Below are 13,435 nucleotides of genomic sequence, written 5' to 3'. Positions count from 1 at the left end.
AATCCACGTGTTTAACTATTTTCTATATTTTGATATACATTCTTTAATTTTCTGTTTTCTAACATTTAAATGTGTTTATTATTTTCCCTATTTCTTTTAGAGTCGCAAACTGTACTTTTATTTTTATGTGTAAAGTTTAAACATGCATAGTTTATAAAGTCGAAAGTTACTCAAAATCTCTTTGATCTCCAAATAAATGAAAAATTGATTATGCTTTAAGTTACCATTTTTCTCCTTCTTTTCCGTTTTTCATATCAATAATGATTAATTTTGTATCCACATTTTAACTTAAGTATTATTGACAATGTTAGGCATACATAGAGTCTAAATTTCATTAAATGTATATATTAGGGCCAGGGTTCTCTGGTTCGGGTCCCAGGTGTGGACATGGCACCGCTTGGCAAGCCATGCTGTGGTAGGCATCCCACATATAAAGTGGAGCAAGATGGGCATGGATGTTAGCTCAGGGCCAGTCTTCCTCAGCAAAAAGTGGAGGATTGGCAGCAGATGTTAGCTCAGGGCTAATCTTCCTCAAAAAAAAGAAAACCAGAGGAAATCCCATTTTGACTTTCTGACTTTTGAGTCTATCAAGAGATCTGGGATAACTTCCTCCAAATCTTAAAGCTTTATCAAGTCTGAGTTTGCAACTCTGTTCCAACATAATAGTCCCTCTCAAAACCATGTAAGCTACTATAATAAGCAGAAGAGAACTAATGATCACTGAGAAAATGTCTGCCAGAATATGGGCTATGTCTTTTCCACGTCACCTAACAAAATCTGCACATTTCCATGAGTCAGCTAGATCAATTATTGGTAAACGTTTAGCACTCAGTACATGTTAGCTGCTATTATGATTACCATTATTTTTCCTGATTCTGTCCCAGGGGGACTCAGGTCTCAGAACACAATCTTCATATTCCTATAAGACGCTTCTAGAGGTTTCTCCACACACCTCTTGTATTCAACATGGGATCTTCAAGAGCAGATAACCACACTCACCCACAGAGCAGAGAATAGAAGCCACAGAGAGGAGTGAAGGAACAAGAAAGCACAAAGGTGAGGCTGGAATGCTCCGTGGACAAGCAGTAATAAGAGGAGGGGATGTCTGAGGGCTGATAACAGGAGCTACTCCATGGAGACAAGGGCGGCAATGAAGTCAACCCATTTCAGAGACACGTTGACAGGAGACGGGACTGGGATGGGGGGGTGTTTCAGTAGGGAACATGAAATGAAGTAGTTCATTGGGAGAATTATCATTGTCCTCCAACTGAGTTCAAAAAGTAGCCCTGATGGCATTATTCTCTTTTATACCAAACTTGTGGTCATCAAAGTTGAAGAGTTTTCAGTGCATGTTAATAAGTGTTAATGGATCAACAAATCCTGCCCAGAGAATTGGCCTTTTCTGAGTGGTATCTCCTCTGTTCCTATTTTAACTTGCCCTCCTCTCTGTCTTGCAAATGGCTGAGCAAGTATCTTAGAAATAGGTGGGTTCAAGAGAGCATGAAAGCATCTGAATGAGGTACGAGCAGAAGCCAGAATGAACTAGGCAGGTGCTCAGGGATTAAATTTTCCTGAAGTAAGGGTTTGTGAGTTTAGAAGCCAATGTGAAGGTAAAGAAGGTAAAGAAATGTTCTCACTGTTTGCCAGTTACTGAGTCCATATCTTAACGCAAAAGGACAAGTCATAGAAGCAAAGAAGCAGGGCTGGAAGAAATCTAAAGATCTCCGTAAACTACCCCAACACCTAATGCAGGAGTCTTCACCATCAGCACCTGGTAGAGAGTCCCTAGGAATTTTACCTGGAGAGATAGGGTTGCTTGAGAGAATAGAAATACCTGCCTTATAGCAGAGAAAAATGATTATCAAGTTTTTACTGATAATAAGCTTTGACTTTGTTTTTTGTTTGTTTGTTTTTTAACACGTACTCATTTGCTTTAGGTCCGTCCTGGGATCAAAAAGGCCAAGCATAAGTCTTTAAATTCTCTATTCTGTGACACACTTTCGAATGATGCATCCAGCATGTCTTCGTTGTTGTCCACTCCCTCCACCCCACATATGCCCATAAACACTCATACACTCATAGACACACACATTTATCATATATTTATGATAAATACATATTTATTGTATATTTATCGGTCATATATTTATCACCAGCTTCTCTTCAGCAAAATATGATTTCCCCCTAATTCTATCCTGTTTTGTGTCTTCCTACACACTCTCTCTCAACTAAAAGTGTGATGGTGTCTCTCCATGACTTAAAGTCTTTGATGGCCCTACTATCATCCTCTCAAGCCCTTACTCTGTTCTCACCATCTTTCTGACACAGTTCCCACCACCCCTGCAATGGTGGCCCCACTCAGAGCCTATAGAGGACTAGGGGACATCATTTCCTGCATATGTCAGATACTATCACCATTTGCTTTGTTTGGAATACTCTTATCTCCCATCTTAAAGCCCTCCTCACCCCCTTTCGAGTTTCTACTCTAACTACTAAGCACCTGATAAACCAATTCCTCTGTTAAGACTTCCCTGGCTTTTCAAAAATAAAAAATTGCTCCTTCATCGGTATCACATGTGCCTCATAATTTAAAGTGATAGACATCAAATATTCAATTGTTATGTGAGTTAAAATAAGCAAAGCTCTAAGAAGAGACCTGACACATACTGAGTTCTCTGTGAACACTGCTGCTGCTGTCACTGCTGCTGTCTCCTATGCTCTGCCATTCATAGCAATAAGCACAACACATGGATTACCTGTTGTATTCAACCACAGCACTATGAGACATTTGACTTGCAGAGAACATACTGAAGTTTAAAATACTGAAGCTTGAAAGACACTATTTGAAAGTCACACAGAAAGCCTGATGTCTTGGTTCTCAAGAATTTTCTCAGTATGGCATTATTTTACTCTTAGTAAATTTTTCTTTGCGATAATTTTTTTTTTTTGAGTCTTAGCTTTGTTAGCTCATAACCATGATCCTGTAAAAATCAAATATATCTCCCTGTTAATATTCACATGAACCAAGCTAAAGGAAACTGGGGTATGGAAGCAAAGAGATGTAAAAATGTGTGCCTAATATCAAAAACAACAAAACAATGATATAGTGAGGCAAATTATGGTCAAGAGTGCTGAGATCAGGGCAAGAATGCAGTCAATGATTAAATATTGAACAGTATGGAGCTAGATGGTGTCATGAGGCCATCACATAGTTACTGTTTCCTGGAAAAGTGAATAGGCCCTGCTACCTACACAGCGATTGGATGAGCACCTTTGTCTCTAGGAGTTTCTATCCTTTATGTTTCTACAAATGATTAGCATCCTCTTTAAAATATTTTAGAAGTTTTTAATACTTCAGACCTGCTAATCAAGTCCATTAGGACTCAGTGTTAGGAAGTTGTAAAAACCTATGCTCAGGCCTCTTTTATTTTGGTTTGTAGTCTAAGTCCCAAAGAAACTTCAAATTTCTATTATTTACTATTGTATTGGTGACCTCTCATTGGTCTCCAGAATTTCTCTACAGTTTTGGCTGTATCATTACATTTCATTTCTACATGTTTGCTTATATTTCTTTTTCTTGATCATATTTGCTAGAGTTTCAAATTACATTGATTCTTTCAAAGAAATAATTTTTAAATGCGGTTTATCTTTTTTTATTTCTTTAATTAAAAAGCTTAGGGCCAGCCGGTGGTGTAGTGGTTAAGGACACGCTCCACTTCAGCTACCCGGGGTTTGTGGGTTCGGATACTGGGCACGGACATACACACCACTCATCAAGCCATGCTGTGGTGGTGTCCCACGTCCACAATAGAGGAAGACTGGAACAGATGTTAGCTCAGAGACAATCTTCCTCAACAACAACAAAAGTTATCTTTAATTCATCTTTTTTTCCTATTTCCTCTAGTTTTATTTTGTATTATTTTCTAAATTATTGAGTCTAATGATTTTCCAGGAATTCTTAGTTTGGTAACTATGGACACTTTCGGGGGAATATGGTTAGACAATATGAATTCCAGAAACTCATTAAAAGCTTTATGTTTTTCCTGACAATAAGGTTCACAGCTTTCATTCTCAGAACACTCCAAAAATTGATAATCATTCATTTCAGTTATACTCCTTGTTTTAAAGAATGAAAGTCTGCATTCACCCATAGAGGGCAGTATAACACCACCTTTAGAATATAAGATCTACAGCCACAGTCTCCATTCCTTGAAACTATTTCACTGCTTAGACCATTTTAATTTGGCTTCTTCTATCATTCTACTGAAATGTCGTTCCAAAAGGTTACTACTAACATTTACATCCCTAAGTTAAATAGATGCATTCCAGTACTCACTTTACTGAGCATCTGAGCAGCCCTACACTGTGGCGACGGCACCTTTTACCTTCCTGGCCTCTGTGACACTCATTTTTCTTATTTTCTACCCACTTCTCTGAGCAATCCACAGTCTTCTCGGCTTTTACTTCCACATCTACCCAGCTGCCAAATTTTAGGTTTTCTTATAGATCTATCCTCAGCCTCCTTCCTTTCTCACCCTAAATTCTCACGTATGTTATCACATCAACTCCAGAGTTCTCAGCTACCATCAATACACCAAAGACTCCCACAACTCCTCACAGGCTTGTTCTCTGTCCTCTTCTGCCTCAGATCCATTTGCTTAGCTGGTGATTTTCCTGGCTGGCTCCTGTGAACATCAAACTCAACATGCACAAACCGAACCTGTGATCTTTCCCCAGAATCTCCTCCTAGTAATGCTCCAGATAAAAGTGGTTGTCACTGTAATCCACATAGGTGCTCAAATAAGCCACCTGGGCATCATCACAATGCTTCCTTCTCTCAATAATATTTCCATTCAATTGAATAGAAGCAAGTAGGGAGCAGAATCTTATTTTCCTGTGTGTCAAGTAGAATACAAACTAAAATATATCTCTGGATTTGGTTGTTAGAAAGTTATTTGAAATATTGATGAAAGAAGTTTCAGTTAGTAAATTTATAGGTGCAAGGTATATGTATATGTGTGTGTGTGTATATATATATACATACATACACATATATATATATACACATACAAGAACTGGTGGGAAATATATTACAAGGTTTGCAGGAAGCATAAAGTTAAATTTTAGTGTGTAGTAGTGGTCATGAAAGTTAAACTAATATGGTAATTTTAAATAGAAATTTATAGCAGAAGTGTCCAAATTTCTGTTTATTAGTGTTCTGGCTAGTGTATTGCTCAGTGGTGTTTGAAAAACAATCCCAGGCACATATTTGGACCACAGATTGAATAGATAATGACTCTATGGCAGCGGCACACTGATGGAATTCTTACTGTTGAACACGCAGATTCTGGTTTTGCATTCATCAAGCATGTCTGAGGTGACGAACACCACCCAGGACTCTTTCTACTTCATCCTCACAGGCATCCCTGGGTTTGAGGCCTCCCACATCTGGATCTCCATCCCCTTCTGTGGTCTCTACATCATTTCCATCATAGGCAACACCACCATTCTCTCTGCCATCCGCACAGAGCCCTCCCTCCACCAGCCCATGTACCTATTTCTCTCCATGCTGGCCCTGACTGACCTGGGTCTCACCCTCACAACCATGCCCACAGTCATGCAGCTCCTCTGGTTCAGCATTCGGAAGATCAGCTTTGAGGCCTGTTTTGTCCAGTTCTTCTTCCTCCATGGATTCTCCTTCATGGAATCTTCAGTCCTGCTGGCCATGTCCTTTGACCGCTATGTGGCCATTTGCCGCCCCCTTCATTATGCCACTATCCTCACCAATGAAGTCATTGGCAGAATCGCATCAGCCATGATTTGTCGCTGTGTTCTAGCTGTTCTTCCATCCCTTTTCCTACTCAAGAGCCTGCCATTCTGTGGCTCCCGCCTTCTTTCTCACTCCTACTGCCTCCACCAGGATATGATTCGCCTGGTCTGTGCTGACTTCCGGATCAACAGCTGGTATGGATTTGCTCTAGTTTTGCTCATTATTGTGTTGGACCCTCTCCTCATTGTGCTGTCCTACACACTCATTCTGAAAAGTATCCTGAGCACAGCCACCTGGACTGAGCGGCTCCGAGCTCTCAATAACTGTCTGTCCCATGTTCTGGCTGTTCTGGTCCTCTATATTCCCACGGTTGGGGTGTCTATGACTCATCGATTTGCCAAGCATGCTTCTCCACTGGTCCATGTTATCATGGCCAATATCTACCTGTTGGCGCCTCCTGTGATGAACCCTATTATTTACAGTGTAAAGACTAAGCAGATCCGCCATGCAATCTTCCATCTCCTCTTCCTGAGTAAAGTGCACTAACTACTGGGATTTAATTTTACTGTAGTAATTTTATCTAATAACATGGAGTCGGGAGCAGGGACTACAGCCATCAAAACTGTAAGTAACATAGATGGGGGAAGGAACGGGTGTTGTATAAGAAGCTTCCAATGTAAATTTAGAAAAATCATTATTCCTGGACTAGAATCGAAAGACCTAAAGTTCTTAAAACTCTACACTTCACTAGCCATATGACTTTGAGGAAAAGTATTTAAAATATAATTAAAAATATAATCCTTGTTCTGCTTTCTTCACAGTGGTGTTGTTATTAATCATATGGTAAAGTATAAGATTCTGCTTTATAAACTCAAAATGTTCATTACTGGATAAACATATTTATTGAAGCTGTAACATGTTCATGCTCTTACAAATAATTTCTATAGCAAATGTCAACTTTTAATTAAACACAGGGGGCTCATGTAATCTTAATCTGCAGTAACGAAAGAGAACCTTCATAAACTAGGATGTCAAACTGAAGAGAGAAAGACCATTGCTGGTATCCGTGCTACCTGGAAAAGAAATGAACGTCAAATGTCAGGAGTCAGAATGGAAGTAGCCTGAGAGTTTGAGAAACTGTTGAACCAATTTTCAATGCAGAGTTCACCTAAACTCAGTGGTGGAAGCAGCATTCAGAGAGATGGAAACTCCTGCCAAAAGAAGATGGCAGACATAGATAGGAGCTACAAGACAGACATCGCCGGAAGATATACCTAAAATGAGCTTGAATGTTAAACTGTGAATATTTAGAAACAACTAAGAATTATTTAAAATTAAACTTGCTTTCTAAACAGGTTCAAACTGTACCCCTATTTTGTTGGGTAACTGATTTTTCATCATGACTTGTTAATAAATGAGCTGAAAAAGTTGCTAAACTTTTTGCAGGCACAGCCTTTTCATTTACTGTGCACAGTAAAATGTGCACAATTATACCTCTGTAGCTGGTTTTAATAAATATTAAATAGAAAACACGTAAACTGCATTAGGGTTTCAGGGACACTTTTGATAAAAGAACATGAAGTTAAGAGGAGGGTGCACTCAATAAAACTGTGAAAAGTATCAATGACCGGCAAAGAATGAGGACTACGTAACTAAAACTATGTAACTAAAGAAACACCACTGCTTAGAGCACAGATTGTTCTTAAATGTTATTTTCTTCCCTTCACTAATGCCATTTCCATGATATTTTTAACTGTTGTTCACATGAGTGTGTATATAAAAGGTCCGGGGGATGCCCACTCACTCACCTGGGAGATCAGCAGTATCTCTTCTGCTACACCTCCCACTTCTCACCTCTCAGACCCTGTAAACAAGATCCTGTACATTGTTCTCAGCAAAAAAAACAATTCAGGAGAAAACGGAAGTCAGTCTCAGAAATGCATATGGGTTAATAATCCTTCTGGGAAAATTTTACTCTTTTAACAGTCCCAACTTCAGCACCATATTCAAGGGGGATGCCAGGATGTTCTATCTGGTCTTAGAGTGCAACTCACTGAGGATGGGCTCCACGTGATTGCCCAAGGTCTGCTGATCCATCTTCTCCCAAGTTGTGAGATCGAAGGCAATAGCTCACCCTTAATTATTTATTTTCAAAAGTAAGTTATTAGCAAATATGTCTTTTCCTTACTACATAATTTAATTTGTGGATCAAAGAACATAAACATACATTACAATAACAAGAATCTGCTGCTGAGTACAATCTGCTGTCATCACCTAAATAAAACCTTCCAAAATATATATAATTCTTACATATTTCTCATGGTTCTGACTTTCCCTTTTTCCAAAAGGATATAATCAGAATAGGCTTGAATAAAACCAACCCTCAAACAACATAGTATCTGTCTTTGCACCTCCTTGTTTTTTAATACTGCTAATACTATTATTATCACTATTATTGTTATTGTTATTATTAATGAGAGAGGAAAGCAACCACTGCTAACTGAGGTGCTCCAAGATACAGAATTAAGTTATGGCAATAGCCCCAGGCAAATGAAATATTATATAAATTGTGAAAATTAGGAGTTTTAGGCTCAGAGAGGAAGTGAACTTCCCATCGTCACACGGCTATCAAGTGGCACAATTTTCAGGAATGTGCCTGGCCCTTTGTCTTCTCCCTCTATCTCCTTTCTCTCTCGGCAGCCTCATTGATTCTCATAGCATCAATACCCTTATGTACATATATAACTCCCAAATCCGTATCCATAGCTTCACATTGTCTCGATCTCTAGAATTATATACCCAATTTTGATATCTGTTAAGATGGCGTACCACCATCTCAAACTCAGTCTGTCTAAAACTATACTAATTACCTACTACCCTCAGTATTAGTCACACCCTCTCACTACCACCCCCCCCCCCAACTCCCCACCACACACACACACAAAACACACACTTTCTGGTAGTATTCCATACCTCAGTAAGTGCAACTTCCCACATACCCCAAAATTAGAAACCTGGAAACTTGTCTATCAGTGTATCTGCAGAGACAAGCATAGATCTTAGCTTATACTAAATGTCTGACTAATATGTGCTGCTAAATTAATAAACTCTTTTTTGTTTGAGGAAGATTAGCCCTGAGCTAACATCTGTTGCCAATCCTCCTCTTTTTTTTTTTTTTTTTTGCTGAGGAAAACTGGTCCTGAGCTAACATCCATGCCCACCTTCCTCTACTTTAAATGTGGGACACCTGCCACAGCGTGGCTTGACAAGCAGTGCTAGGTCCGTACCTGGGAGGCGAACTGGCAAACCCTGGGCCACCGAAGCAGAACGTGTGAATTTAACCTCTGTACCACTGTGCCGGCCCCCAAATTAATAAACTATTGACTCTACTTTTCTCAGTCACCACAGTTTCCCATTCAAAGAGTTGAACAGGTCTTGTTTATTCTGTCTCCTTAATCATTTTCAATATCTTTTATTTTTCTCCATTTTTATTACTTCTAATCTTATCCAAATGACCATCATCTGTTGCCTGAAATATTTCAGTGTCTTAACCAGTAGTCCTGCATTCAGTCTTGTCACGTCTCCAGTATACTCTTCAAGCCGCAGCAATCTTAAAAGTAAAACGACAAAGGGGAGGTATGACTAGGCAGAGCAGAGGAGATTTTTAGGTCAGTGAAAATTCTGTATGAAATTATAACGATGGACATATGTCATTACACATTTGTCCAAACCCATAGAATGTTCAACATCAAGAGTGAAAGCTAATGTGAACTATGGGCTCTGGGTGATTGTGATGTGTCGAAGTAGGTTCATCCTTGGTAAAAGTGTACCATTCTGGCGAGTGCTGATGGTGGAGGCTATGCATGTGCAGAAGCAGAGAAAATATGGGAAATCTCTGTATCTCCTTCTCAATTTTGTTATATGTCTAAAACTGCTTTTGAAAAACAAAGTCTTGGGGCCGACACGGTGATGCAGCGGTTAAGTGGCACATTCTGCTTTGGTGGCCTGGGGGTCACCAGTTTGGATCCAGGGTGCACACATAGCCCCGCTTGGCATGCCATGCTGTGGTAGGTGTCCCACGTATAAAGCAGAGGAAGATGGGCACGGCTGTTAGCTCCGGGCCAGTCTTCCTCAGCGAAAAGAGGAGGATTGGCAGCAGTTAGCTCAGGGCTAATCTTCCTCAAAAACAAAAACAAAAGAAACACAAAATCTTTAAAAAACAGAGAGGCACAAGGAAACTTTTGGAGATGATAGAAGGTTGTGGTGATGTCATGGATGTACACGTATGTCCAAACATCAAATTATATAGGTTAAATATGTGCAAGTATTTGTATTTCAATTACACCTCAATAAAGCTGTAAAAAAATTAGTACAATAATTAATTTATTTAGGACAATAAATAAAAAATAAAATAAACCAAACTTATTCAATTATAGTTGTGTTCCTGGTAGTTTTCACCTTTGAAAGTGTTGCCTGACTTCTGAGCTGGATGATGTAGCCTGTATGAGAGCAATACTCCAGCTGAGAACAACCAGAAAAAGCATTTTTAAAAATAATTGTGGGAGTATTTTTGCAAAGGCATCAGCAAAATGTGAAACAGTGGCAACATTATAGAGAGTGGAGAGGATTAGAGAAGTGAGCTGACTTCTAGAGCCATCTTTCCCTGGAGGTATGTGTCAGTTCCCTGCAGGGGGAAAACGGTGATCATTTGGTGTTTTTCCAGACACAGAGAAACTCCTGGGAAAAGGAGGAAGCAAGCAGGACAAAAGGTGATCCATATGTTGGAGTTAACAGAACAGAGAAGGACTTTAAAACAACCAGAGTTAATCTGATTAGAATTTTCAAGAAATAGAGGAAAAGATGGAGAAAGTTGATGCAATATGTAATGGAGAAATTCACCAAAAAATTGGAGTCTATATGAAAATAGTCAAATGGAAATTCTAGAGCTGAAAAGACAATACCTAAAATAAAGAAATTAATAAGTGTATTTAACAGAAACTTAAATGCAGCAGAAGGCTGATCAGTGAACTGGGAAACAAGTCAATAGAAATAGTCAAACTGAAACACAGAAAAATAATTGAAACTATAAAATATAAGTGAGACATAAAGACATATAAATTATAATCTCTGGAAAACAAATGTGGTTGTGTAATGTTTATTATTTCAATGATCATGATATGTATAGAATATACATGTATACATGTATATTTTTACATATATATACATAGACACACATTTTGATGTTTTTATCACTTGGTCTCTTTCTACTTTTATGTTATTGCAAATAAGGCTAAGTAACTATTTTTAGCATAAAGTTTTATTCACATTTAAAATGATTTCTTTATCATTCTGTTCCAGAAGTGAATTCTATGACTCAAAGCATGTGAATGATTTAAAATAATGACTATGGTCAAATTGTTTTCCAGTAATCATTGCACGTTTCACTTCCTTCAGCAAAATACGAATGTTTCTCCATTGTGAAGCCTTTATCTGCAACACATGTTGTCATGAAAAGGCCTCTGCTATTTTGAAAGGTTAACAACACTGGTTATATGATTTAACTTTTTATTACTGAATTCTTGCTTAAGGTGGTATTGTAATATATATTGTATTGTAAAACATATTTTAATACACCTGTTTATAGTTGTATTTCTCCTTTGGTTGTAAACATTGTTATAGTCTTTCCTATTAATCTATTGTGAGATTAGTATTGATAAATATTGATACATTTACTTTTTTATATTTAAGATATCAATTACTTCTATGGCACATTTTTATAGAAGTTTTTGGAAGTTTATTTTAAATTTCATCGTTCTCATATAGAGAAAAAATTAATTTTTTGTGTTCACATGCACTCATCTTTCCCCTTGTGATGTTTTTGCATTACTGCTAAGAGAGTCCTCCACAATGAGAAATTTAAAAGCATATATTGCTTTCTCTATTTTTTGTTAGTGATTTCCATCTAATTTATCCACTTGGAATTTAGTTGTGTGTGAATCATGGAGCCAGTCACCAAATAACTAACTAATAATTGAAAATTTTTCCTTTCTACTTTAGTTTTGATATGGCTTTCATCATTTACTTATTTTATACTTGTATTGGAAAAGTTTCTCTCATTATTTCCGGAGGTTCACTATAAGGTGAGTACTCCTTGAAACTGGTGTACAACATTCCTTTACCTGCAGCTCTCCTATCCCTTCTAACTCTGCCCCAGTGTCAGACTGCTTTCAGAGGAGAGTTTCTCAGAAAGAAGTTTCTGAGAGTATACATTCCAAGCATAAGCACGTGGTTCAAATCATGCGCAACAAGCTGTCAGAACAGGAATTCAATACAGTTTCCTGACTTGTTGCTCTATGAGGATACCAGGGGCAGCAAAGGGTGTCACCAAAAGAGCTGACTTCCACTGGCTTCCCAGTGGGACCCCAGGTCTCAGGATGCCTCTTCAAGTAATCCTGAAGTGCCCTGCCACACCTCCCCACCTTGCAGCCTGGAGATTTGCAAGAGTTTATAACATATTTACCCCATGAGCCAAACAGAAAAAACAGAGGCTGCAGATAGTGAAGACAGCATCATCAGATAGGAGAAACTACACGTAAGACTCTTTTGTGAATGTTCAGGGAAAAGAAGGAGGGGTGATGACTATTGTTAGAAGATGAAAGAATTAATACTGATAATCCACTTAGAGCAGTGCCTACACATAGGCAGCGATCGATAAATGTGGTTGTCCTCACCTGGCTCTACTCTCACTCCTCTCCTATGCACCCAGCCCTTTGCTTCCAGTTATATTTTGATGTTGCACAAATGAAATCTATGGTATCAGATGGCATCAGCTAATGAGAATAAGAAGACAATTAGAAATAAGGACTGAACACAAGGAATAATGACCTTAGTATATGATGAATTTAATAAGAGGTAGAGAAAGAGACAGTGATGAATTTAGAACAAGGGAAACAGGTGAAAATACTGTTATAATAGTCAAAGGAAATTTCAAAAGAAGAAACTGAATAAAAGATGATGAGGACTAGATATTAGTTATCACATTTGCAGTTAGAGCTTCATTGTAAGTCTTTGTGAGAATAGTACCAGTAATGTGATTTGGATGAAAGGCAGATTCCAGGGCACTAAGAACTGAATGGGTGTGGGGAGATAGAAGCATAAAATAATTAAAATGAGTTGCTCATGAGTTAATGTGTATAGAGTTATCAAGAGAATATGAGTTGTATGGAAGCAATCTTCGCAGAAACAGGCTAAAGAAGAGCAACCATTGTATTCTCTTTTTTTTAAGATTTTTTTTTTAGATTTCTTGAGATTTTCTTCCCTCAAAGACCCCCAGTACATAGTTGTATATTTTTAGTTGTGGGTCTTCTAGTTGTGGCATGTGGGACACCGCCTCATCATGGCCCGATGAGCAGGCTAGGTCTGTGACCAGGATCCCAACTGGTGAAACCCTGGGCTGTGGAAGCAGAGCACATGAACTTAATCACTTGGCCACGGGGCAGGCCCAACAACCATCGTATTCTTGAATCATTCCTTTGTTCCACTCAACAACTCTGAACTGTTATTTGGATAGAATTTGGATCAAATGAGATCAAGACAAGGATTATTTCAAACGTTTCTGGTTCTCTCTGAGCAAAGCCCCTGATCATGAAGCTACATTCATTGTTC

The 13,435-nt window shown here is 38.5% G+C and overlaps 1 protein-coding gene across 1 annotated transcript; it reads left to right on the top strand.

The window, feature by feature from the left end:
* The first annotated feature begins 5,356 nt into the window (after nt 1-5,356).
* LOC124251742 (olfactory receptor 51Q1-like) lies at nt 5,357-6,316 on the top strand. The gene has a single exon (XM_046684575.1). It carries the CDS (start codon nt 5,369-5,371, stop codon nt 6,314-6,316), a length of 948 nt encoding a protein of 315 aa, XP_046540531.1. The 5' UTR covers nt 5,357-5,368.
* Nucleotides 6,317-13,435: the final 7,119 nt, after the last annotated feature.

The sequence above is a fragment of the Equus quagga genome, chromosome 14 (genome assembly GCF_021613505.1).
Source record: "Equus quagga isolate Etosha38 chromosome 14, UCLA_HA_Equagga_1.0, whole genome shotgun sequence".
Lineage (NCBI taxonomy): Eukaryota > Metazoa > Chordata > Mammalia > Perissodactyla > Equidae > Equus > Equus quagga.
Note: the sequence above shows the minus strand (reverse complement) of the source record. Positions and strands in the feature narration are given on the sequence as shown.